This window comes from Lepisosteus oculatus, chromosome 9, assembly GCF_040954835.1.
Source record: "Lepisosteus oculatus isolate fLepOcu1 chromosome 9, fLepOcu1.hap2, whole genome shotgun sequence".
Taxonomy (NCBI): domain Eukaryota; kingdom Metazoa; phylum Chordata; class Actinopteri; order Semionotiformes; family Lepisosteidae; genus Lepisosteus; species Lepisosteus oculatus.
In genome coordinates this window covers 45,175,950-45,202,346 of record NC_090704.1, presented here as the reverse complement: position 1 = coordinate 45,202,346, position 26,397 = coordinate 45,175,950, and the positions used below count along the sequence as shown (strand labels likewise).

The 26,397-nt window shown below is 50.3% G+C and overlaps 1 protein-coding gene across 4 annotated transcripts in view; it reads right to left on the bottom strand.

The window, feature by feature from the left end:
• rptor (regulatory associated protein of MTOR, complex 1) overlaps positions 1-26,397 on the bottom strand; it is a 143,842-nt gene that overhangs the window by 7,640 nt on the left and 109,805 nt on the right. For 2 of the 4 annotated variants that reach the window (XM_069194603.1, XM_069194604.1), the window contains exons 23-30: positions 23,829-23,932; positions 23,450-23,627; positions 23,062-23,172; positions 15,070-15,175; positions 11,845-11,959; positions 10,761-10,885; positions 9,814-9,918; positions 7,179-7,226 (exon numbers count right to left, since the gene is read on the bottom strand). In XM_069194603.1, the coding sequence (XP_069050704.1) occupies positions 7,179-7,226; positions 9,814-9,918; positions 10,761-10,885; positions 11,845-11,959; positions 15,070-15,175; positions 23,062-23,172; positions 23,450-23,627; positions 23,829-23,932 (892 nt within the window). The remainder of the gene's footprint in view (positions 1-7,178; positions 7,227-9,813; positions 9,919-10,760; positions 10,886-11,844; positions 11,960-15,069; positions 15,176-23,061; positions 23,173-23,449; positions 23,628-23,828; positions 23,933-26,397) is intronic. The other 2 variants (XM_069194605.1, XM_069194606.1) reach the window with 2 other exon arrangements.

Sequence of the window (26,397 nt, the reverse complement as noted above, 5' to 3'; positions counted from 1 at the left end):
CGTCAGAGGACGGAGGTGAGGTCACTAAGGTACGGTCATTTCTAACTTCTTGGTGGTCAATGATGTCCCATACCCAGCGAAAACTGGCACAAACACAGGGAGAACATGCAAACTGCACTGTACGTGCAGTATGTGCGTCATTCTGTTCTGGATGCAAGAGAAAAGCGCTGGGCCCATTCCAAGCAGGGCATCAATTCCTACTACAAGACTTCAGATATTCTCTTTCATGGAGTGAGAGTCATGCATTTTTCATCTGGCTTAAAACATAAAAGTAGCGCAGAATGCTAAATTAATGATGCTACAGAGAGTCGGTCTTTGGCTTGCGTTCACCAGGAGAGGCTCTTATGAGAGAAAGGCAGTACTTTTCTGTCTTTCCGTCTGCCTCTGAGCCACCAGCATCAGCAAGCTGTGAGGGTGCAGGTGAGCGAACCTCCCGCTTCGCTAGGAAATGGGGTCTCGGCCGAAGGCTCCTGCTTAAGCGAGGATCTCTCAGACGGCAAGGTAATTACAGCCCTCAACACACTGAAAAGACATCAGCTCAATCAGGGAAGCACGGAGACTATTCACACAGAATTATTCCCAAACGGGCAGAGAGACGGTGAATGGAACTGCAGTTCCCTGGAAAAGCCACACCCCTGCCAGTAGGAGGGGGGGCCAGAGTCCTGGTGTCCTCCAAACCACATCCGTCGGCAATCGGACACGCCCCACCCGAGGGAGCTCAACCGCAGGTATGAGATCGGGCCGTCATTGGCCAGCTGCGGCCTGCTTTCCGAGCTCGGACAACTGGGAGAGGCTAACTGGCAATTACAATTTTAAAAATAACTATGGAAAACAAAACAAACACACAAACAAACCATTAAACACTGGCACCTGCTGACTCCCAGCCAGCTGTCTGCTATTCCCCCAGAGATGACGGACACAGAGACAAACCACAACCTTACATCTGCTCTAAAGCTCCTAGCCCTTAGGGCGACAGGTTAAATCCCAAATACAATTTTTTATTTGTATTTCTTTCCAGAAGGAGGAGAGTGGCTTCAGAAGGGACCGAAGACGCTGCTGTGCTACCCCCTTAATGGCCACAGCCAGACTTGTATTCAGGAGGACTGCAGTGCCCAGAAAACGGGGAGTAAGGTAGTCCCTATTTCCAGGTTTAGGAAAGGATTTAAAATAATGTGGATACCGGCTACCGGAATCGAACTACACCGAATGACATGCAATACAACCTGGTTGTGCAGCAGTGCACAGTCATTCCACCAGAGGGGACAATGGGTTCTTTTAGAGTTGGGTTTTACGCAGATGATTCGGAGATCCGTTGAGCTCCATTTTGACACAAAGCGAGCATGTGCCTCCCACCCCTGGGATAAAGGACAGGAATCACTACTAACAGCTGGCAGTCTTTTCAGGCTCAGGTGCAAGTGACGCTGAGATGCTGCTGGCAGACCCCAGATCCATAAGAGTGAGGCAAGAACAGCGGATGGCCAGAAAGAGCATGAAACGAGTGCGCCTGACAGAGCACGGCAATCAGCGGTGTTTCCTAAACCCACAGGGAGCATCAGCTGGGCAGTGGGCTGACGCTCAGTAGTCGAGCGGACTGGCTCAGAACCGAGCCAGTGAACGGGTCAGGCACTCTATGAAGCGCGCGCCGTGAGGGCAGCACCATGTCGACAATTTAACCTAAAGCCATACTTGGTTTCCGAGCGGCAGACATCTTTTACAGCTCCCTACTCCAGCGGATAAAACAGAGGAGGCGGATCATTCACAAAGCAAGTGGCCCCGGCTCACAGAGCCATGTTCTGAATGGGAGCAAATGCAGTTCAGAAGCTCTGCAGAGCCCCAGGCAAAGCCTCCCTTTGTTCTGTAGTCATCTGCAGTCTTATTAAAACTAGCAACCTTCACACAGACCAAACCCTGCAGCTGCAGAACCCATGCAACATTCCTGCACATCAGTGGGCACCTGGGTTCGCCATAACCAGCTGCAGAGTTCAGCTCAAAGAGCCGGATCTGGTAACTGGACAGGAGAGGAGTGTCTTGTGGCTTGAGTTTACAGTCACACACACCAGAGACGGAGCCCCCAGCCTGAGTGAGGAGAAAGGTTCCAGTCTTAGTCTCCTGGACTTTCTCTCCATTATTATCGCAACAGTTGGCACTGTTTGCCCAGACCCAGGAACAGGAGCTCACAGCACACTTTTTGTATTGCGCTTAGCCAAAATCAATAAAGAAATGATCAGAAGGGTTTTAGACTCACAGGGCTTTAATGTAACGTTTTGAAAGGCAGCTTCGGAGACGCTATGACGCGAGAGCTGCTGCTACAGAAAGACAGAACCCGGAACGGAAAGGGCGAGGTGTACTGTATTTTACAAAACCATGGATCAAAGCTTTAGACTGCTCTACTGCGGCACAGCCTTCTGATGTTCAATTCTCATTTGTAATCTAACTTTTATTTCTCTCTTTTATTAATGGAAATGCAGATCATGAGGGATTCCCAATTCCAGTCATCAGCTCCTAGGAACATTCCGTCTGAAAGTTTTAAATAGAACGTTAAAGCCGTTCAGTGTCAAATTAACCCAGTTTTTCAGACGCTGGATTAACATGCAAAGGTTGGGAGAAAAGTTTTGCTGTGGTTTTTTTTTAGAGAACCTTAAAATTAAGTGCTTATTTGTAACTGCTGAATAAGGAGAGAAACATAATTCCATCCCAAGACAGGACTGCTGTAGGCCTAAGACAGTCTGTAATGGGTGCATTCTGCTTGCACTTTTTACTGATCCCTGTCCATGGCACTGTTTGACAGAGGAGCACGTGACATGTGGCAGATCAATTCAAAAGGCTGATCTGTAAAAATACCTAAGAAACTTTTGAGACAAAGCCATGAAGAGAAAAGACTGAATACTAACTACTAGATGGGCAAAATCGGTCAAATGGCCTCATCCCTTCTTCCACTTTCATGGTAGTGTTTGCTCAAAGAAGGAATTGCTATCCATCTCCTCTCTAAAAGAAAGCACATCTTGAAATAATGAGAAATAATGAGTGGTGCTGTTTTCCTCTATGCAAAAACCCATTGGGAGATTCCAGCGTTTGCAGCCTCCATAAAGTGTCAGGGCAACAGATTTAGAAAAAGCAACATTTGTCTTACTCTGTTCATTTCACAGATCCAAAGCTTCTTCTAATAAAATTAGGATCGGACAGGAATGGGAACGCAGAAATTGCAAATCGCTGCGGTTCCCAAGTAAAAAGCACCGAAAGAAGCCAAATTGTTTGACACAAGTTTCTCACAAGCTCGCTGGCACGTTCTCCCCCGGCTGCTCGCAGGGAGAGCTCGAAGACAGCGGCCGTCAGGACGGGGAGCAAGACTGCTCCGGAGCAAGACTGCGGCAGAAACACGGAGGCTCTCCGGGGCCCCGAGCGCTTGTGTGTGTCGCAAGCCAGCCGCTTCAACGCCACGCAATCAAGTACCAGACCCTTGCCCCCACCTCCACCTCGGCTCAGCCTGAGTCACGGCACGGCTCAGTCCTTTTCTCTGCACATCACAGGAGGTCGCCACTGGTGCCCAGGTTTGCCCTCCTGCGCCAAGGCCAGGTACACCTTCGCTCCCTCCCTGCTCCTGCTCCTTCCTCCAGAACACCCCCCCGCCCCCTCCAGGGGAGCGACGGAGCTCTCAGCCGAGCCCACGCGGAAATCAATGCTTACCCGCATCGCATCTCCGTACGAATCCCAGATAAACAGCCGGAGAGGGAAAAAGACGCACCGGAAAAAAAAACTATAAAGAAGAAAAGCGGCGGATCCAAAGGGGTGAAAAGGCAATGAGAGGAAGGGACAGACTGAGAACAAAAAGATGAAAGAGAAGGGAGACGAGATCGCTCCCCCGCTCCTCGGGCTTCGACTCATGGTGCCAGCGAAGCAGGTGAATGCCCGCGAGCACCTGGCCACCAATTACACAGAAGCGCAGTCGCTCCAGGAGTCGAGAGCCAGCCGTGGGACTTCCTGCCTCCGCAGGCAGACGACGAAACCTGCTTTGCCTCCCTGCCACGCATTACTGCACGCTTAAGAGTCTTCTGGTATTGTTTAAAGGCTTCTAGTAATATATCCGGAGAGGCTCTAAAAACACAGCAGATGAGAACTGGGACACACAGGGAATACCTCCCTGTATGTACACGTCTCGATGTGCTCTGCGCCACTCACACACGATGCGCTCTCCCCTCCACGAGCTCAATGAAAAGGCAGGCCATGTCGCCCAGCTTCATCTCACGCTTGTTTTGAAATCTGTTCATCTAGGATTGGCTGGCACTGACAGGGTTGTGTAGGTTTCACCAACACGCGCTGTATGTTCTTCTGGTCGAACAAGCTGTCTTTTCACAAAACAAACTACTTCCGGCAGAGCTCACACCTCAGGGGCCAGCCTGCAGAGGGGCTCGGAGAAGACTGCACGATGGAAACGCTGCCCATTCTTCCCCCATTAATAATTAGGCATGTATTCCCTTTCTTGGAATTGCAACGATTGCAGCCTGTGCTCTGATGTCACTGTGTCCCGACTGGACAAGGAGAGCTCTCGGCTGGGTTATTACCTTTAACGAATCGGCTGGATTGCAGACGAAGCTTTTTTCTTTCAGGATGTAATTCTATATTTTGAGATTTTTTCTCGAATTCATCTTGCTTCACATCAACAGAACAAAATGGATAATGTCAGAACACCTGTCCACGTTTCCACCCAGTTTGACCTCTGGGACATCCAGTGCACGACAGGATAGGACACAGTACTCTAAGTGCCCACTGGCCCTCTGACAGCAAGGATCACATGAACACTGTCCAGAGAGGAGAGGACACAGAGTCTGCCAAAGAAACACTGACACTTTTTGAGCTGCTGTGTGACCAGTGACCCAGATGTGGTGCTGTCACTGGGTGAGACTGAGCTCCGGGACACCGTCAAGCAAAAGCACTTAGCACTTTTCAGATCTGGCATTTAGTGAGGTACATCTTTGTGGAGAATAACGGGCAAGAAGAAAGAGACATGATTCCAGCACCACTCCCGAAGCGCGGACTGCAGAGAGAGACGCACATGCTCTTGCAGACAGCAGTCCGATCCTGTGCTCCACGCCTCAGCAGACATGGCCCCTACAAATGTGGACTGGAGGCAGCTTCTACTGCAAACCACATCTTTTCAGGCCACCAAGCTCTGAATAAAAAACGCTCCTTCCTACATCGCTCTTGGTAATCAACAATTCAGTAAAAAACTCTTAATCTCACTCCCTTTCGATCCAGTTACTCCATATGGGACTGTCGGTCATGTCACCACGTACTCAGTGGTAACTGACAGGATGGGCTGCCACCCCATCACCATGCAGTCCCACATGGTGTCGGGCCCTGGACTAGTCTTAGGAGCTACCCAGTGATCCAGTCCCATTAACGAACCTGGTGGGAAGACCATTCTGAATACAACCACAAGCTCAGCAGCCCAGCTCTGAACTTGGAGACGGAAAAATAATTTCTGGCTATGTCCACTGGATCTTTTTTAAGAAACAGTTTTATCCGGTCCTTACCCTATTCTTTAGATGATCCTCAATCCATACCTATAAAGTATTTGCAGGGCTGTGTGCCTGGGTTTCTCCGGTCCAGTCGGACCTGCTGACTGTTCTGAACACAAGACCTCACAGCAGTGGCATTACCCTCATGAAACTAGTTTCCAGCCCCATTTTTATTACATGCTAACTAGAGCAGGACAGTCTGACTTAGAAACAGGCCAGAGCTGTCCTATTTTTCCCCGACGTGCCAGCAAACAACCAGTTTTGAAAAAAATAATTAAATCAAAAGATAAAAATTAACAAACACAGCAGAGCATATTAATGAGGTGCAGGCTAAACCTGTGTGCACAGAACTGTTTTGTTTAGCTAGAGGGCGTGTTGGACATGACATCTGACACCCCCAGTCTCCTTTCAAACACACCTATGTTTATCAGCAGCAGGTGACCAGGTGACCCCATCAAACTTGCACCACAATACAGTGAAGCAAAGCTGCCCCCAGAGTTTATAACAACTCAGGTCTCCAGTCTCTAATCTTTCAGATCTGGACTTCAACTGTAATCAATTAAGGAGGTGAGTTGTGCCATTAAGCAATTTAGAGATCATTAGGATCCAAAATGGAAGTACTCTTCACCCCTGAATGCCTGAGTTCTCTCCACTGAACAGATCTCTTGCTTAATTCATCAATACTCTTATCATTGTCAATGATATCAAGAACTAACTGGATTTGTGCCAGGGCTGTAGTACCAGGGCTACAGATTCCTGATGTAACTATAACGAGAGAATTAAAGAACTGATGTTAGCGATTCACCTCACTTTCTCCTTTGCAGACGGCAGAAGGCAGGTATACTGTAAGTCTCATTTGGCCACACGAGCCTGGCACGGCAATAGCTGTCTCAGACTTTGTGATGCTACTCTTGGACTTTGATGCCCTCTATCACACTCCTGGACCAGAATCTGCATTTCGCATCATCATCATTATTATAATAGTGATTATTTTGTGGCCAATCAACCCTGCTTCAGGGCACAAAATTCTCTCAGAGGTCCAAATTCAGAGAGAAGGAGGAAGGCAAGCTCTGTCCACATGTCAGACCATTTAATCAGAAACTGAATCTAATAACTGAAAACTAAAAACTTAATTGAAATTGAAAACTAATAACTTATATAAAGAACTCAGCGCAAATCTGACCAGTGAGATTAAATGCTGGATTCCTACACGCGATCAAACATCCCGCCTCCTCTCCTGCTCACACACAAGAAAACGCTCGCTGCTTCGCTTGATAAGACTTTCACTGAGTGATGCTGATTAAGCCGTAGTGCCATCAGGAGCGCAGTGCTGTGACCCCACAAACTCCTTCTGTAAACCCAGGCACCAAAAACAAAAAGGTGAAAGCAGAGACAGCGCCTCTTTGAACCCTGAAAAAAGGAAGTGAGACATCCGAGCCGATACCTGATCTGCTCCGGCAGTGAAGCCGGCTTCAGGACCATGGGAGGAAGGGAAGGAGAGGAGGATTATGGGGCAAAGAAGGACTGCCAACAGGGAGATCCTGTTCACGTCAAAACTCAGGAGGGCCCAGTTTTTTGGTATTAGTGTTGCTGGAGACAGGCAGAGGGAGGAACAGGCAGGGGGACAGGGCGACAGTAAGAGTGAAAGATGGAACCACTCACCTCCCTGCTTACTCCTGTCAAGATAGATTGAAACCCTTCTGGCCAGACCTGCGAGGGGAGGAGCAGACAGCGGGTTCAGCGGATTAGCGTGGGGCCCAGCGCGGCCGCCAGAGACTCCACTGCCACTGGGCAGCACCTCTGTTAGCGAGCACCGCTCTGAGCAAGGCCTTTCCAGGAGCAGAAAGAGCAGTGCAGCACGAGCTGGCTTCTCCAGGGCCAACCCACACGACTGCACCTCTCTACAGCCTCAACCCCTCGAGCCAACCCCAGCCCTAGCCTGGCACTAGCCCTTCCATTGACCTTATCTTCTTTCCAAACCCAGACACCACCACTGGCATAGCTGGCAGGGCTCTGACCTTTGACCCCAACCTTACCCACAGCAAACATTTACAGCGCTGGTCTGCAGTCAACACAGCAGCTGAGCTGAGCTGTCTACCTTCTCCTTCTGCTAACACTGAGGTGTCTGGGGTGTCTAAAATACTGAAACAGCAGAACTCTGCAAATTCAAGGCTGTGGGCCTCAGCAAAAAACAAATCAATGAGAATTAGAAAAGGCTACACCCTACTGCCACAAGGCTGCACTGCTCTTTCGGAGGAAGAAAAGAAAAAAGCACCAACAAAGGAAAAGCACAGGAGACAAAATAAAGGCTTAACAAAAGGTAAATAATCAGCATGTAGGACCAGACAATGCGCTTGCCACAGGAAACACCAGGCTTGCTGTTAAAGGACAGTCCTCACTCTCGGAGGGGCTGAGTGACGAGGGAGACACAGAGACACCACAGGGATGCAAGTGGCCTGAACACAACACACCCATCGGTGGTTAGGTGGCAGACTGTGTTAATGCTCCCAAACTCTCAAACACGAGCTGTCAAGGCTGGAGGGGGAGAGGTAGAGCTGGGGGCGCGGGGTTCATCCGGACTCCCAGGGAGCTGCAGGAAGGGTCTGAATCTTCGCACGGGTGTCACCAGTTCTCCAGCCCTGGGACCGTCCCCCCGCTGCTGCACTCCCCCCAAGCCCCCCTAACTACCACACGCTTTCAGCCTTTCCCAGCAGCCTGCCACTGACGGTCCTTCTCTCAAGGGTGGCACCTCGGACACACTGACCTAGTATTCTGGCTTACTTTCCAAACACGGTTTCTCGGGTGTGAGATGCTGCCGATTTTGGAACGAGAGGGGGCAACTGGATTGGGAGAATAAGCTCATTACGGCACAGCCCCCTGAGGTGGGCAGAGATCTGTAAAGCCGAGAGCCTGTATTCATTTCTGCTCCAGCTTTCTTAGCCCTGTCTCGACGGCCGCCCCAGCTCTTCATTTTTAAACGGAACGCCCAACGCCATGGGCTCTCTTGATAGCTCCCCTGAAGCCTTAACACAAGACATAGATTATGAACACCATAACCGGACTGAAGAACTTCAGCCCAACTTGGCGCAGAGGATAGGAGTCTGTGTTGAAAGGCATGCACCAACTACGTGCGAGATAAAAAATACATCCTACACAGCTTAAAACGTGTCAATCCTCGTTTGTGCTGGCTGCCAGCAGAGCCTGACTTTAAAATACTCGTTTGTTACATTATTCAATTTCATGGGGAGCCCGTCGTAACAGCTCCTTCATTTACAAATGCACATTCGTCTTTTGGCTTTAATTACCAGAGTTATTCTCCTAATGACATCCCTCAGATGTCTGTTGTTTTCAATCTGCCTTCCACCTCCTCTTCCCCCAGCTCTCTGTCGCCTGTCACTGTCTGGTTCCAGGCACCCAGGGGAGCAGAGAGAGGGGACTGCGCAGATCTCTGCACCCCGACACCCGAACTCTGCTGTGGGGAGCAGGAGGTGGTGGTGCCGGAGGGGCTTGCTGTAGCTGGGGCACGTGCATCGCTTCATCAGCTTCAGCACAATAGCAGCCATTTTTCCCCCCAATTTGTCATGCATTTTGATTCTTTAAGTAGTGTCAGCTCTTCTGCTTCACTTTAATGAGACATATGGCAAGATTTTCTCTTTTTGTTTCTACAATCTAAGTCATCCCCTGAAATATATTAAACATTTCTCTGCTATCATTTCACGAATGTTTAATGCTAAGCAGTTACACGTTAAGCCTTTGCAAATGTTCCCTGCAATCTCAAATTACAGCACACTCCTTGGAAGATCTCGTTACACATTGGAGGACGCAGCTTCAAAAAAGCCCCAAATAAAACAAAAAGAGAAATGAAAGCATCCTCACCAGGACTGACACACCTGTGCAATTTTTGCTCTTCTTTCACTGGTTAAAAAAATGGACTAAAAAAAGTTATTCAGTTCTCTTCACTTTCAGGCATGGGGAAGATTACATAAATCATCAGATGTCTAGCAGGCATTCATAGGTTTAATGCCCAGAATTGGAAATGTATACCAAGAATGCTTGTGAAAAAATAAGCAACTTAAATGAAGCATGATTGTGTTTTACTTCAGTCTACCAGAAATCTGAAAGTTTGATTCTGAAGCAGGGATTGAGGTGGTTGGAGAGCAGAACGAGGTGAATAGGACTGGGAAGGATTCCCTGCAAGCCAGAGAAGGGATGGCGGTTATTGGCTGGGAAGGCAGGGGGCAGGGACAAGGAAATGGCCAGGGTCAGAGAAATGCGGGGGTGAGGGGTGGGGGCTGACCTCGTGTGGTGGGCAGCATGTCGGACAGGCCCTGCCACGCCGTCACCATCTCCGGGTTCCTCTCCAGGTCAGCGAAATTCTTCCAGATCCGGAGCGCCCCATCGTCTGAAGGCAGAGGGAGGGAGTGGGTACAGGACAGCGCACTAGGGAGACGACTTCTTTCAGCTCCCTACATGCCCACCTGTCCGAGAGCAACTGTAGGCCCCACACCGACTCCGCCGGCCCTGCTGACTGCTGAGCTGCTCTGCAACCTGGCTGTGCCTTTTTCCAGCTCCAGTGGGCGACTCACCACTCCGCACTTGTCTTTCATGGGTTCAGCACAAATACGCTAATGAGCTCCAGGCACCCCTTGCTCTTGGGAATCGTATAGGCCTTGTGCCGTTTTCAAATAGCGAGAAATCTCTGCTCAAAGGCAGGCTCTGGGGCTGAATCAGGGTCTGATTCACAGGGTGTGCGACAATGCACAGGAAACAGATTGCAGCTGGTACAGCAGAGCAGCACAAAACCCAGAGTCAGAGAGCAGCTGACTTGTGAAGGTAAGATAACTCCTCAACAGGCAGCTTTAGTGGTCAACTGAAGCCTTGTCTATGTTTGCATCTTCACCAAGACAAGGCCTTGCTGTCAATCTCCTCTCCCATGTCTGAAAGCACTCTGTCTGCTCATTCACACTCTTCAGCTCTGGGTGTCTGGCTATTTTAACACTGACTCTGTTCTGTAAATGTCTTTTCCTCCACAAAAAAAAGACAAATTTCACTTTCACTTCACATATCGATGTAGAACAAAATCCCTTGAATGTCTGCAGAAGTAGATGTTAATAGTACTGCAGGTGACCTGTTGATACAGCCCTTCGCCACAGGGTGAAAGGTCACTGGGCCAATCTTGGCCTTCCATTTCTCATCTGTGATCTATCAGCTCCACTCTCTTCTGCCTCTCTGTGAGTGCTTTACCTGTGGCAGTGAGAAGCAGAGAGCAGTCATGTCCATTCAAGTATTCCACAGCCGTGATGCGTGTGTAGCGAGGATTCCCGTTGTAGAAGTAGTCCAGCTTCTCTCCCTTCTCCCAGTCCCAGAAACTGAGGGGAGGGAACCAGAGTGAGCACTGAGGTTTTGGGGAGTTCCACTTCAACACTGCCCCCACCCTCTGACTGTTCCTTCGATTCAAAGACTAAGCTCTCAAGGTTAAAGGCACCTGCTCTAGGTGCTCATTCGTTTGCCAGTCTGATTAATTAACCGAACAATTAACCACTTAAAAAGGGGGCATTTTTCACCTTTCTGGGGGATTATGAAAAAGTAAAGCTAGGACACTGACAGCAGGGCAGCAGGGAGGCCAGGCCCCATCTTAGGTGAGTTCTCAATGATGACCTGACCGGCTTAAACTAGCACCGCGTCTTCAGCTGCGGATGTCAGGTTGCCCACGACGCCTGCGGGGCTGCAGCTCTCCAAGCGCGGGAGAGAGGATCACAGACGCCGAGTATCAGCTTTCCTGGCTGCCTGCTCGCACCTGAGCCGCCCAGGTGATGTTGGGATAGTTGTATACCAGTTTACTGAAACCCTGTTGACAGAATAAGTGTACCAGCTTCTGCCTCGAAAGGTGAGGCATGGGGGGAGAAGGAACCTCCCCACAGGAATGAGAACTGCTCTCGCCAAGGCACTGCCCGCCGAGGATGCTGGGAGCGTCCTTCCACCGCCTTAGCGCGAGGCCTTCTGGAAAATCCATCCGCGAGGCCTTCTGGAATTGTAGCGTCACAATAGACTAATCTCGTTAGGCCACAGCCTGCCCGGAGCTTCCCAGCATTCAGAGCGCCTTCTAGCCACAATCTAATTGCGCGCGTTAACGCTGGGAACCATTAACGAGGCCTGTATGGGTTGCTTGTGCCCCATGTGTTAACTTCGAAGAGAGCTATAGGAAAACTCTACCACCACTGCATTGGAATAACCCACTGTGAGAGTATTCGAAAAGATACGTGCTCCTGCTCTTGACCACCTGCCCCCGCTCCGCTGTGCAAACATCTCCTCTCCTCCCCTCCCTCACCAGATGCTGTCTTTGTCCGCCACGGCGATGCAGGGGTTGAAGGGGTGGAACTTCACCACAGAGGGCACCCCCGGGTTCCGGTTGATGAAGATCTGGTCATCCAGCCGGGTCACACCTACGAGGCGGTGGGGGGGGAGAGAGAGAGAGAGAGAGAGAGAGAGAGAGAGAGAGAGAGAGAGAGAGAGAGAGAGAGAGATGCATGCAGTGTGAGGAACCCAGTCTGACAGAACCCAATTCCCGGCACCAGCACCGACCCATAACCACGAGCCCGGCAGCGCCCCCCTCCTCGGGAATCACCTGCTCCAGCTGCAGCCCCTACCACCTGACTGCTGTTATTCTACTACTGCAGCTGGACACCAGCACGGCTGTCTGCGCGCCTCAGCAGCTGACCTAATTCTGTGCTGCCTAGCCCCATGTCCTTCAGTTACTCACTGCACTCCTGCTTTAACTGTATCTGTAAGGGCAACACAAGGTGTCGGGGGAACTGTAATGTGGACAAATCAGTCACTCATTTCTGGTACCTTACCCCCGGCCCTCCAGTAGCACCAAAAGTGTCAGAAAGTGTCATTTTGAGGGAGAGCTAAGAGTATTAATAATTGTTGGACATATTTAAATTCAGTTTTTTCTGCAGTTCATTTAGCGCTGTACTGACAGCACATACACAAAAGGCAAATGGGCAGTTTCAGGACTTCACTTAATTTAAAGATGATTAATATCCAGAAATAAAGCAGGGTTCCTTAAATGTAAACTGTATGGAGCACTGAAGTCACAAGTAGCAGGTGATATTCAAAATGTAATGTCATCCTCTCCATGCGGGTTGAACGATCCTCAGATCATCAAAACGTTTTACTGGCCATAATGAAATGCAGTAACCAGGGTAATAACGTCAATACGTCACACTTCAGTGGTCATTCAGTTGCCAGAATCTGACTCACTGCTTTCTCAGGCATCGTGCAAGATCTGCTCTTTTTTTTTCCTGTGATACAGTTAAAAAAAGGATTAGCAATATCAGATGGACTGTTTCTTTGTTGTCGTGGGTATTGTTTAGTAATCAGAAGCAGATGTGTGGACTAATGCAGCCCACACACTGAATAAATATTAACAGAAGTCTCACAGCAGCGGTTTAGACTGAGCAAGTCTGAGGCCAGATAGTCAGTTCTCAAACGTGATAATGCTCTCAGAAAGTGCGCTTTTGCACAATGATATGCAAACAATTACTCTTCCTCCTAAAGATACAGTACAGACAGAACAATAGCAAAAGCTGATGTCATTTAGAAACCAGAAGTGTAACTGGAGAAAGAATTGAATTTCTTTGCTGAAGTATTTGAGATTGTAAGTTATTATTCTCCAAAGATACTTGGTTTGGTCAGGTGGGTGTTTTCTGCTTACTCTGATATTTATCATCAGTTAACGTTCCGCATCGTTGAGTTTATTGTTAGTCCCTATCTCAACAGTAGTTTTGAAGCAAAAAACCTGGTTCGAATTCTAATAAAATATTGCCTATCCACTCCCAGGTTAAAGAAAAAAATAATTTCATTTTTGAGAGAGGGTCCCAATGACATTCGGAAAATGAACCGAGTTGAAAAGAAATGTTTCTGAAGGGGGCTAATTTTCCTCAGGTAGCATGTTTTGAAAATGCCCATTGGAGATCATCCGTCTTGCACGAAACGGACTTCAACACACACTTCACCAACAGCAAGCAGACTTGAAAAGAATCTTTCAAAAGCACAGCACCATCTAGGGACTGCAATCTCTACAGTCAACTCAAACACGCCAAGAGCCACTTCCAGGAAGTACACTGCTGGAATAACCAGCGCTGTGAAAAACAGAATATTATTTTCCTTACGTTTTTCGTGCTCCCTAGTTTGAAAGCCTCTTTCTTTAGAGGATTTTTCTAATCCTTGTTACCTGGGTGGGAGGAGAAGGTACATTTCCTTCACATTCATTAGTGGTTTCTCAGTTTGCCTTTCATGAGTCTTTCTTTCATGAAGCCCTGGCTGAGCAGAACGACTCTCCTCATATGAATCCCTGTTTCCCCAGAACCCCTCTTTTAGACTGTGTGAGAGACCGGAGCAGAGCCATTCTGTCTGTGCTGGCCGCTGGCTTCACAAAGACTGCTGGGAGGAAATCAGCCTGAGCCTTTTGAATGCAGATGGAGAGCAATGATTCAGGGAGAGCTCACGCTGGGCTCCCAGCACGGTGCCCAGTCAGAGGAGCTTGGGCTTAGTGGGAGGATGCGAGGTTTGGGGTGGGGGGTGGTGGTGGTGCTCTGTATGATCATCAGCACCCTGAGTTCAGAGACAGCAGCCGTCAAAAAGCAGCCTGTAGCATCTCTTCAGCTGCATCTCAAGAGGCCCAGGAGAAAGTTCAGAGCCCAACTCCTCAATCCTGTGCCTCGCCTCTCTCTTCTCCATCCCGCCATCTCTCCCTCTCGCCATCTTATCTTTCTCTCCAATATAGCCTCATCATCTACGATCTATGAAGGCAGTCTCCTGGAAACGTGAGCGTAGGTGGCGTCTTTCTGGCCTAATTGTAAATCATCAGGCTTGGAAAGATTACTTGTCTGAATCTAAGGATATGATAGAATCTGCTAGATCCTATCTGCTAGATCCAAAATTCAGCAGCCAGAATCCTGACCAGGTCTAGTGCAAGTGATCACATAACTCCTATCCTGGAGTCCTTGCACTGGCTTCCTGTCACGTTTCGTGTTGGCTTGGCACCTTAGTACCTGTCTGAGCTATTATCGCCCTACTCCCCACCTCGCAACCTTTGTGCTTCTACTTCTGGTCTCCTAAATGTCCTCCAAGCCCGTCTACATTCTATGGGTGGCAGGGCCTTCCCCTCTTATGCCCCCCCAAGCTCTGGAAGTCTCTCCCCAAGGATATCCGAGAGTCACCTTCTCTAAACTCCTTCAAATCCACACTCAAAACCTTCTTCTTTAGAAAAGCCTTTACTTAACTGGTTCCGTTCTTTACCCCTCTACTCCTACCGTATTTAGTACCACTATCTACAAATTCTCAGCATGTTTATCTTGTGTATTTTTTTTTATTGTTGATCTTGCTGTTGTCTTTCTGTAAAGCGCTTTGATAAGCCACCTTTAAAGGCGCTATATAAAATAAAGTTTATTATTATCACCCCCCCCCCCACACACACACACACACAGCTGCCCTGCCCCCTTTCAGACACCCCTGGCATTCATACCCTTTCCCCCCTCTCCTGCCTCACCCTTCTGAATGATGCGCTGGCTCTGTCTCCTCACGCGGGCGTTCCTCAGAAACCTCCACTCTCTCTCCTTCCGGACCTGACTCTCCACGTCGTGCTCCTCTGGGATCTGCGGGGGGGGGGGGGGGGAGGAGTCAGAGAGGCCGTGAGCATCGACCTTGACACACACAATCCGCCCAAAGCCGCCTTCGGGGGGGGGGGGGGGGGGCGCTGCTTGACACAAAGAGCGGAGGGAACCCGGGACAAGAGACCGAACAAGCCATGTGACCAGGCCTATTTCAACACATGGCGGAACCAGGATGTGCCGTCTCTTGGATCAGACCGAGGCTAGTGACAAAACGAGCCCTCGCTCGTGCAAGGACACAGAAGTGACTTTACTGCACAGTGGGTGGAGTTCGGTAGATGACATCACTGCTCTGGATGACACTACACCACTCCGCCCACCACCGACTCTTGCGAGTCCTGCAGGTGATGAATAAATGAGCCAAGAACGCCCCCCACCAGCTTCCTTTTCCTCCAGAAGCCCGCGGGACTCAAGAGGGCTGGAGACTGGCGGCAGAGATTCAGTGAACTGTCTCCCATCAGTGTCACACGGCCAGGTTCAGTTTCCTTCCGTTTTATTTCTCTTTCATTACCAGGCTTTGGAATCTTTAAAAAGGACCCACAATCACACCGGATCTTAAAATCACCTGTAGCAGCTGACATGCTGTGAGAAAAAGATACTGCAAGATTTCCCTGAAAATCCACTTAAAAGACCTTCGAGGCCCCTGTGAGATCTACAACGCAAAAAGGCTCATGCACGCTCCCTGCGAGAGAGGGGTAAGGATGTGTTGCCCACACAGGTGGGCCAGGTCACACACATCATGACCGAGATGAGCGCACACAAAATCACAGCGCAGCTCTCTTTCTAGTTTTGCCCGACATCCCTGGATGATGAATTAATTTCATTTACAGCTGGTATGATGATGCATGTTCCAGCGCCTCTCATTAAACACACTCCATGTAACACAATAGATATTAATGATCTGCTCACGTTATCCACCACATTCTCGTTAGAGTTCTGCTTAATTAAAGAACTAAGCCTTGTTCAAGTTTTATCTTTCGGAATACTTCATGACACCATACGCAGTCAGTGGGTCAGACTTAGCTGCTCCTTATGAGGATGCTGGTCCAGAGCAAACAGCCCAATTTGCAAGCTCAGCTCTTCCGTATTTTTCAAGAAAAGTAACTCTTCTGTTAGAAGCTACTGCCTCATCTAAAGAGAAACAAACCAGTCTGCTTCTTGAGGAGAAAAAAACACTCCTCTGAACGTGTTCCCTGGCGAGTAGTAATCAATAGACGTTCTCACGGACTCTTCTGAATGTTGTGAAACAGCCATAAAAATCACAGCTTAACTGTAATGAGGATCAAGGCGCAGGGAGTCTGGAAAACGTGCCTGGTATTATGCAGGCAAGAGCTGGCTAGTCGCTGGGTCCTTATGATGAGGGGAGAGATGGTGTAAGAAGGTATATTTGCACATCCTTCCCAAATTACTATCTGCACCACCAAAATATTGTGGGGTGGGACTGGCCTGGTGTCCCCCCCACCCTGCCAAAAAATCTACCCTGTGTCCATGGCACAAAAACCTGCCTCCTGCATGATAATCTGCTAATGAACAGCCCTGAAGCACAAAGGCCGATCCTGCCAGATTCTGAGCTGTTTGTGTGTGCTCTTTTTGGTGCTTGGAGCTGTGCTGTATCATTTTCACACAGCAGAGCTCTGGATACCCCCATGAAGTTTTCCTGTAGGTTCTTTGCAAGGTGAAGGTACAGCAAAGCGAGGCAAAACAAGGTTCAAATGACAAGAGATCACACATGCAGTTTAAAGGGGAACTGCAGTCACAATTTCTCAGACCGGTTATTAAATCTTGGCAACAAAACAAAATAACTGAAGTTACAGAAAATATTTTCAAATGTCGGATTAAGCCCAAAATGATGAGCTTTGTGAAAGTACTGTAAGCCACTATGTTGTCGTAAACGGCAGGACTTGCCACGGGTCAGAGGGAGAGCTTGCGAGAAATGTGACGTGACGTGGCCCTTCCTGCTCACTAGTCACTGTGAAGTACTGCACTTATGTACACAGACTAACGTACTGTGATGTACGAGATAAGATAAGATAAGTACGGGACAGCAGCTGATATTTCACTGCAGAAATGTTCCAACGTGACCTGCATGCAGAGTTAACAAGAAAGTTCCATTTACTGGCAAAACTGTCTCAAAGGCGAGAGAAATACTTCTACTGGATTAACAGAGACGTATTCACAAGTCAGCCTGTTTACAATGTCACAGGGCTGCTTCACCTCACCAGTTTCGTTGCCCCGTTATGAAGCGCAGAAGATGGCGCCACGCATACCTGGAAGTTTTGTAAATTGGAGGTTTTACAATTTACTGTCTACATTCTACTTTTATTCTGATCTGAAATGCACTCTTCCACGCCGATTGATTCTTTCTAACCCCTGAAATGTAAACATAGCGCTCCAGTTCCCCTTTAAGATCCTGAAGAGCTTTCTCACAGCAACAGCAAGTGTGCACAGTGCACCACGGCCTCGGGCTCAGGCTGGCCTTCTGCAGCCGCCACGCCACGCCACGCCACGACCGCAACAAGGCAGCAGCACGACAGGGCAGCGGGTCAGGGCTTCTCATTCATTTCTAGCTTTTATCCACAAATGGGTGGACGTCCGAAAGAGAACTTCAGACACTTCAGCCCGAGACCGAGGGCACAGCGACCGACAGCAGGGAGCGGACGCCTCTCTGCCGCATAAACAAAATACACCCGTCACAGCACCAGGCACGGGACCCCGAAGTAAAGCCTCATTAAGCTCAACAACCCTTTTAAGAAGAAGTAATGCTTTTTCGAGAGGCTGTTACACTGCAGACCGAGTCCTGCAGGAGCGGGAGGCGTGATTGCTTTCTGCATTAGCGAGGAGGAAGGCGAGTGTAATAATGCTGGGATTACTGTAATGGACTCTAATGGGCCTTCTCTCGCCATCCTTCTCCTCGACTACGCTGCCTTATTAAACACATTTCCAGGCTCTGGCTGCAGCAACTGCCCCTGAATATTAAACACCGCTCTGCAGCCGCATGTTGCTACATATGATCTGTTAATCCTTGACCGTGCACAGGCCTGCCCTAGTGCCAGCACAGGACAGGACAGGGGAGGAGGGAAGGGGGGGGTAGAGAGAACAAGAGAGCACGCTATTATCGTGTGCGGCTCATGCTTAAAACAAAACAAAATGAATCGTCAAACTGGTCCCTTGACCCATAGTTCAGGAATGATCTCAGCATACAGGGGTGATTGAATGACATCCGTTTCAGCCTCTGGAATGGCGCGGCCACTCTGTCATGCGGCAGAGTTAACAATGCCTCTGCCTTTATACTCTCACCGTGCTCTACAGATGAACAATAACATCTGCACACAGCTGCATGCTTTTCATGCGAACCAAGGGAAACTGCACCTCCACAATGCACATCACGGCTTTTCTTCTGCTCTCATTCATCTTTGACATTCAGGAGAGAGACATACAGAACGACCTACTTTATGAATTCATGATTCATAAACTGTGGAGAAAAAGGAGCATATTTGGACGGAAGCTGATTCCTTAAAGTCGCTTACTGAGAGGACACAAAATGTAGAAAATGGCTGCTTATGCATGTTCTGATTTGCTTCATATAAAGGTTAAAAGTATTTATTTTCTGCAAGACAGAAGTTTTGACTCATCTCCCTAAACCTCATAAGATGTGTGGTCATTTTATTTTATTATTTATTTTGTTTTTTTTAAATCTTGATTAAAGCAAAAAAAACCACACCTGGAGACAAGTGTTAGTGATCTAGCTGTTACTGCATCATCGCAGCAGTCAGGAAGAGACAGGAGCACCTGAACAGGTCACAGAGCTCCCAGGGCCCAGCCTCACTCAGCCAATCGCCGAGCTCGAAGGACAAGCGGCCCTCACATCAGAGCCCCATCGGCACCTGGGACAGCTCCCCACAAGGAGGGCAGTGACGTCTGTGCTCTCAGCCCGATTTCAGTACAAGGCCCCGTGATCAGATGCAACACTCCGGCGCAGGAAAGGGTGCCCAATTTCGAAACCCCCTGCATCATTTTCATTAGGTACAACTGGGACAGCTTTCCAGACTTATCCGTTTCTGGTCCAAGAGTAGGCTTCGCTGTTTCCTAACTCCAACCTACCCGCAGATAGTTTTGCAATAATAATAATAATTGCTTACACTTATATAGCGCTTTTCTGGACACTCCACTCAAAGCACTTTACAGGTAATGGGGATCCTTCTCCACCACCACCAGTGTGCAGCCACACCTGGATGATGTGCACCAGTGCACCAGTACTCTCCCCACACACCAGCTCTCAGTGGGGATGAGAGCAGAGTAATGAAGCCAGTTCAGAGATGGGGATTATTAGGAGGCCATGATTGGTAAGGCCCAAAGGGAAATTTGGCCAGGACGCTTGGGTTACACCCCTACTCTTTTCGAGAAACGCCCTGGGATTTTTAATGACCACAGAGAGTCAGGACCTCGGTTTTATATCTCATCCAAAGGACGGCACTATACTGGGGCATTAGGACCCACATAAACCGCAGGGTGAGCGCCCCCTACTGGCCCCACTAACACCTCTTCCAGCAGCAACCTTTTTCCCAGGAGGTCTCCCATCCAGGTACTGACCAGGCTCACACCTGCTGAGCTTCAGTGGGCTGCCAGTGGTGAGCTGCAGAGTGATTTGGCTGCTGCAACCTCATTCAAGTATGTGTGTGTGTCTGAGGGAGCGGGGTGGGGGGGGGTCGCACTTATTTGTGTGTATGGGAGTGAGAGAAACTGTTTAGAAGAGGCTGAATAATTAACGCAGGGAAAATCTGGAAAATAAATTCAGCTGGGTGTCAAGAGAGACACGAGAGCTCCAATCGCAGACAAGAGCTGCACAGAAAAAGGTCAGGTAGGTATAACTCCTGGACAAGCTGATCTCCAGCTTTGTGCGTCACCAGCCGCCCTCCGACACGTAGATGTATGTCAGCCAGGGCCTCGGAGGAAGACCTCCAGACCAGGCGCGCTCATCTGGAAGGCATCTTGAGGCGGCAAACAATGACGACCGAGAAAAGCAGAGCAGCCGGTGTCACAGCATCACACACGGACACAAGCCAACTGGCACCCCTTCAGGAAAAGAACCTGGCAGGAACCCGAGGGACTCCAAAAATAAAATCTGTTCTTTTTTCCCCCCAGTGCAAGTGAGCTTTTAAAAAACAGTTCACCCATTAGGTGTATTTAACTCAAGGAGGCTATTTATCACAATCCCTGGGATTGTGCTGCTGCCCCTGAGGCTCCTCTGAGAGGTCATGTTAAGATCCAGTCGGATTTACGGGAAAACAAGCAGGACACGGGAAGAGATCATCCCGTACTTCTCCGCTGTCGCTGCTGCACCTCACTGGCGGGACACACCCAGTCCAAGCCACAAAGAACAGCCCTTCGGGCCCAGGAAGAGCAGGAAGACGCAGCCGGCATGAATTAAAACTCATTAACAAAGCGATAACACTCTTAACATTTCACTCCAACTAGGAGTGCGTCACAGCTGATAATGAAGCAGGGCCTAGTGGTAAATTATTAATGCCTCAGCCTGGTCGTCAATTACAGCGGATGTGCAGACTACAGGGAGCAATGCAAATTTCACTTTATGCCACGTTGGGGAAAAAAAAGAATTTTAAAAGCATAGTAAAGGGGCCGTGCTTCATTTGAGAGAGTGAACAGCAGAGAATTCTGATGACTCTCCGTCAGCCTGTAAGGTTTTGACAAAGGAGCTACAGCTGGCTGGAGCCGATGAGGTTTAACCACAGCTGAAAGACAGACTTCGGCCCATTTAAGCACCCGCATAGTAGGGAAACGCGAGAAGCCATCAGGGGTTTTCGATTATGACTCCTGCCTCTCAGACACACGTGCACTTCCGCCCTGAGCGCACTGAGGCCTCTGCTGTACCTGCGAAGGAAGCTACGCCATTTAACGAGAGGACATTCCGTGTATTTCTTGTCAAAGCGCCGCAAGCATGAAAGCCCTTGTACAAGCTGAGACTGCTCACATGTGAGTACAGCGTGGTCAGTTACCCACAGTGCCCTGGCCCCTGGGGAAGACGGCTGAAGATCAGTGGCTGGGCCGATGGCAGGATGACTCTCGAGTCCCGCCTGCCCAGCACACGGGCACAGGGGCCTGCGTTCCTGCGATACAGGGAAAGGCAACGGCTCTGGAGCAGCTGTGCATCGCGCCGAGGCTGCCGGGTCTGTAGCTGGAAGCTTTGGTCGGATTCCCGCTTTTCAATTTTGTACATCTCTGACCCAGGGCAGGAAATGAGATTCCAGCGACGGTGCGTTTCAGCCGCAGGGCTCTAGTTCTGTATATACGAGCCAACGCTCCGTTCCTTCCTCGCAGCATGTTTTGGAATTAATTCCAAAATACTCTGCTGTCTTGGGACCATGTCTACGTGTGGACCTGGGAACCGCAGAATCCACAGGGAAAAGCTCCTGTCAGGAGCGCCGCATGGCAGGGAAACGTGGCGCCGACTGGGGGGGCCTGGACAGAGTCCGCTGCCTCCCTCCGTGGCCCGTGAACAGCCGGCGGCCAGAGAAGGGGTAAGGACCACGCCACTCACAGGCAGGGGGAACCCCCAGACTCCAGCACAGACAGAGCACTGATGACCCTGTGACTGGGGCCACTCACAGGCAGGGGGAACCCCCAGACTCCAGCACAGACAGAGCACTGATGACCCTGTGACTGGGGCCACTCACAGGCAGGGGGAACCCCCAGACTCCAGCGCAGACAGAGCACTGATGACCCTGTGACTGGGGCCACTCACAGGCAGGGGGAACCCCCAGACTCCAGCGCAGACAGAGCACTGATGACCCTGTGACTGGGGCCACTCACAGGCAGGGGGAACCCCCAGACTGCAGCACAGACAGAGCACTGATGACCCTGTGACTGGGGCCACTCACAGGCAGGGGGAACCCCCAGACTGCAGCGCAGACAGAGCACTGATGACCCTGTGACTGGGGCCACTCACAGGCAGGGGGAACCCCCAGACTGCAGCGCAGACAGAGCACTGATGACCCTGTGACTGGGGCCACTCACAGGCAGGGGAAACCCCCAGACTCCAGCGCAGACAGAGCACTGATGACCCTGTGACTGGGGCCACTCACAGGCAGGGGGAACCCCCAGACTCCAGCGCAGACAGAGCACTGATGACCCTGTGACTGGGGCCACTCACAGGCAGGGGGAACCCCCAGACTGCAGCGCAGACAGAGCACTGATGACCCTGTGACTGGGGCCACTCACAGGCAGGGGGAACCCCCAGACTGCAGCGCAGACAGAGCACTGATGACCCTGTGACTGGGGCCGGAGAGACACGGGGGCAGATGGCAGGAAGGAGGACGAGACAGAGAGAAACACAGGGGACAAGTTGTAGACAGGAAGGACAGAGGCGAGAGTGTGGAAGGAGGGACAAGAGCCTCTCTGGTAAAGGAAAAAGAGGAGAGAAGAGTGAAAGGCATTAAACAGACAGGAGGGACAGAGGCATAAAGAACTGAGTGAAACAAGAAAAACAGAGAAAGAGAAACTGAGACAATGTGCGAGAGAGAGAGAATCAGCTGTAGGGATGGGAAACGAAAGGAGAAGGGTGGAGAATGATCTGTGCAGTGCAGAGCCCATTTACATTCCAGCACGGAGAAAAAAACAACTATTAATGTTATGTATATGATTTATGTATTATTTTCTTTTCTCCCGCTGGCAAAACATCTGATGTAACTGAATTAATTCGTCACTGTCCTGTTAGCTGGTTTCTTTATAGGTTCTAATTACAATTCGTTGTTTACCGCTGCCGCGCTCTGCGGCACCGCGGCTCATCGGTCACGCCCGCAGAGCGCGCGCCGAGCTCGACTCGGGCGGGGGCGGGGGGGGAGAGGGCAGCCCACCTTCATGACGGGCTGGGCGAAGTACTTGGCGCTCCAGTCGCACAGGCCGGTCTGCAGGGCGGCGCTGATGAGGTTCCGGTGGCCCCCCGGCTCGTCGGCGTCATCGGCCGTCTGCAACCCGTGCACACACACACGAACACACACACACGCACAGACAGACACAGAGCACCGGGGGTTAGTGCAGCACAGCAACGGGCCCCGGAGAGGACACAAACTCACAATCAACGCAGCTGTCGGCTGACTGCGCCTGGCCTACAGTGGGCAGACACACGCCTGGGCTACAGCATCTGACCGCTAACACGGCTTTCACACAGTGCTTCCCGGGGGAATGGAGGGGCAGCGCGCGCTCGGCGGGAGGGCGGGCGGGCGCACGGGGGCAGGGCGATACCTGGTCCGGCCCCTTGTCGAACATCTTGCGCGTGCGCGGGAACTGGTGCGAGTGCGGCGCCTGGCCGCCCAGCGTGGGGGTGTACGGCGGCCGGGCGGGTGGCAGGTCCCTGGCGGGCGGCTTGGGCACCTCGTTGGTCAGGCTGGAGCTGCTGGTGCTGGGCATGGGCGGGGAGCCACTGGGAAGAGCGAAGAGAGAAGGGGGCAAAGGGTAACAACGAGGCCTCGGGCACACAGCTCTGCATATCTCACTGGGCACGTGTGTGATGTCCCATTCAGCCACACTGTAACTCCAACCACCCCTCGCCTCCCTGCAGCAGCACTGGTGTTGGAGAGAAGGTATCGAACCCCTGCAGAGGTGGGGGGGCAGGTTGGCTTACCCGGCCTGGTGAATATGGGCACCTTTGCTGGTGGGGCTGGCGGGGGCAGACTGGGTGAGGGACCCCGAGTCCAGGATCCTCTGGGGGCGAGCGTTCACTGTGGCCTGAGGAGAACACAGACAGAGAGGGGGAGGCACGTTGAGCGGAGAGCCCGGGACAGGCAGGGAGCGGGAGAAACTCGATTCTCTGGAGGGCTGGGCCTGGTCTGGATCCACGCCAGGGCTGGCGGTCTCAACCTGCTGCACACAGCCTGACAAGACGGGCACAGACCGGGGAGGGGGGTTACGATTTTTTGCAGCATTTAAGGAACTGGACGGTAACAAAAGGGAGAGAGAACTGCAGTTTTCCCCAACAGAAAAATTATCCATATTGCCTAGAAGGAAGAGTGGGGGACAGTCTTTTTGTGATGGTGATATTCTGGAGAGACGCACGTTTGACTTTTAAGTTCCCTGCTGAGATGTGACCATGATTCCTGTGTTCCAGCACAGAGCCGTGATAATCTCACAATTATTTGCACTCATCTCATCTGCACTACTACTAGCACTGGAAAGATTTTCTTATTCGGGTGTTTCATGTTGAGTCAGAATATCTGACTACAGATGGTCTGACTGTGATTTTGGTCCCCTGGACATTGGACAACATATTTTTGAATGTACATTCGGCATCCAAAAACTGCAAGATGTACCCATTTCACCACAGCTTCCAGTAACAATGGGTGGACTGTCACTGTCTCTCACTAATTTGTGGTCTAATTATTTTGCTGAGAGAGGTCAGTAGGAAGAGGATGAGGAGTAAGGAAGTTACAGGCAGCAGCACCCTCATATACTAATAAAGATGCAGTCAGGAAGTAAAACAGCTTCTAACTACCAAACAGGCAACATGGGACAAAGGCCTTCTTTGCATTTGTAATCGTTCTTATGTTCGTATGACAGAAAAAAACCCAGCACATCTGCAGGGGTTTGAGAAAATAAACAAGTGGAGGAATGAAGCAGTGTGGTTTGCTCCGTCCCACGAAGCCGAGGACTCGGCGCCCGTAGGCGGGTGGGGGCGGGTGCTGCTCTTGCTGTAGGTGTCACCTCTGCAGCTCCGGCACCAACAGCCTGTTTTCAGATTCACGACAGCCCGAGGGCTCTGCACCTCGCCGAGCACCCAGAACCACAGGAAAGTCAGGGGGGTGTCACATATCGTGCAAATGCTGAGCAGTGCTCGTCCCACAACTTTCCACACTTTGGAACAGAGCAGATGGGCACAAAAACCGAGAACAACTCTCTTTTTAAACAACTCATGCAAACTTGTTGACTCTGTTGAAGAAAAAACATAATATCACCTGCCCTGCAGGAAAAACAAATCATTTTTCAATAAGACAACAGTACATTACAAATATTTGACTAAAAATTGTTCTTTTTGCGGAGGTGAGCTTGAAAGTCTTTTGTTTGCATCCCTCGAACTGCGGGTTTCTACTCTTGACAGCATCCAAAACATTAAGAGCTCATGCTGCATTGCATCTGATTCGTTTTGTGATTCACCGAAGGGATCGATCACGCTGAATCACGGCAGCGCTAATGGACAGAGGGGCGCTAGGAGCTGAACCCCAACAGCGTCTCCAGTACCCCTAAGGCGAATGGATGCTGTCTCTTCAGGGGGCTGGGAAAGCAGAGAAAAGAAGTTAATAAAGAGGTAAATGCAATCCGATATCATGCAAACAGCCATTAAAACATAAATGCATGCCAATACTAAAAGACAGACCCCCCCCCAGAAAAAAAGTCTTTCATCTATTTCTGAAACCTGCCTGAATCTTTTTTCCTCCACCCTCGTTCTCGCCCCTTAGTAACGAATTCCTCCGCGCAAACGAAAAACTTCTTTCCTTTCAAGAAAACAGACATAGGCATGAAAATAAAAGTTATCTTCTTTTTTAGAAACCAGCCCAACGCTCCATCACTTGTGGAAGGGTGCTCATTTATTTGCGCCACGTGGGCTCGCCAGCCAGCGCCCCTTGGACCAGCGCCTTCGCAGAGGAGCGCCGCCGCCTCGCCTCCGCGCTCACCTTGGACGCCACCGACGTCCCGACACGCCACAGAAGCGCGTGACCGGGGCCATCCTCAACCTCAGGCTCCCTGCAGACTTCCTGCTTTGCATTCACTACTCCACACCGCGCGCTGCTAAAGACATCTGAAACCATCAAAGTTCGTCTCCCTGCTCGTCGGCAGAGCGTGCAGCATCCCCGGGCAGAGAAACGAGAGACAATTACTGCTGCTGATTTAAACCAGGCCATTAAAAAGGAATGTTTGTGGCATCTCCTAACAGCGAGATTAAGTTATTTCTTGATGTGCTGCCTAATATCTAATGAAAGGGTGGATGCAGTCGGGGGGAATGTATGTGACAGTTGCCTTGTAGCTCGTAAATGATGCCAAGCTAAAGACCCACTCCACTGTGGCGAGCCAGAGTCTCTCTCCCTTTATTTATCACCCCTGCCCACCCCCCTCTCCAAGGTGGCATGATTTACACCATTTCTTAACGATGCTTCAGAGGAGCATTTCTCCATCTCTTCATTTATGTAGGGTAGTAAAAC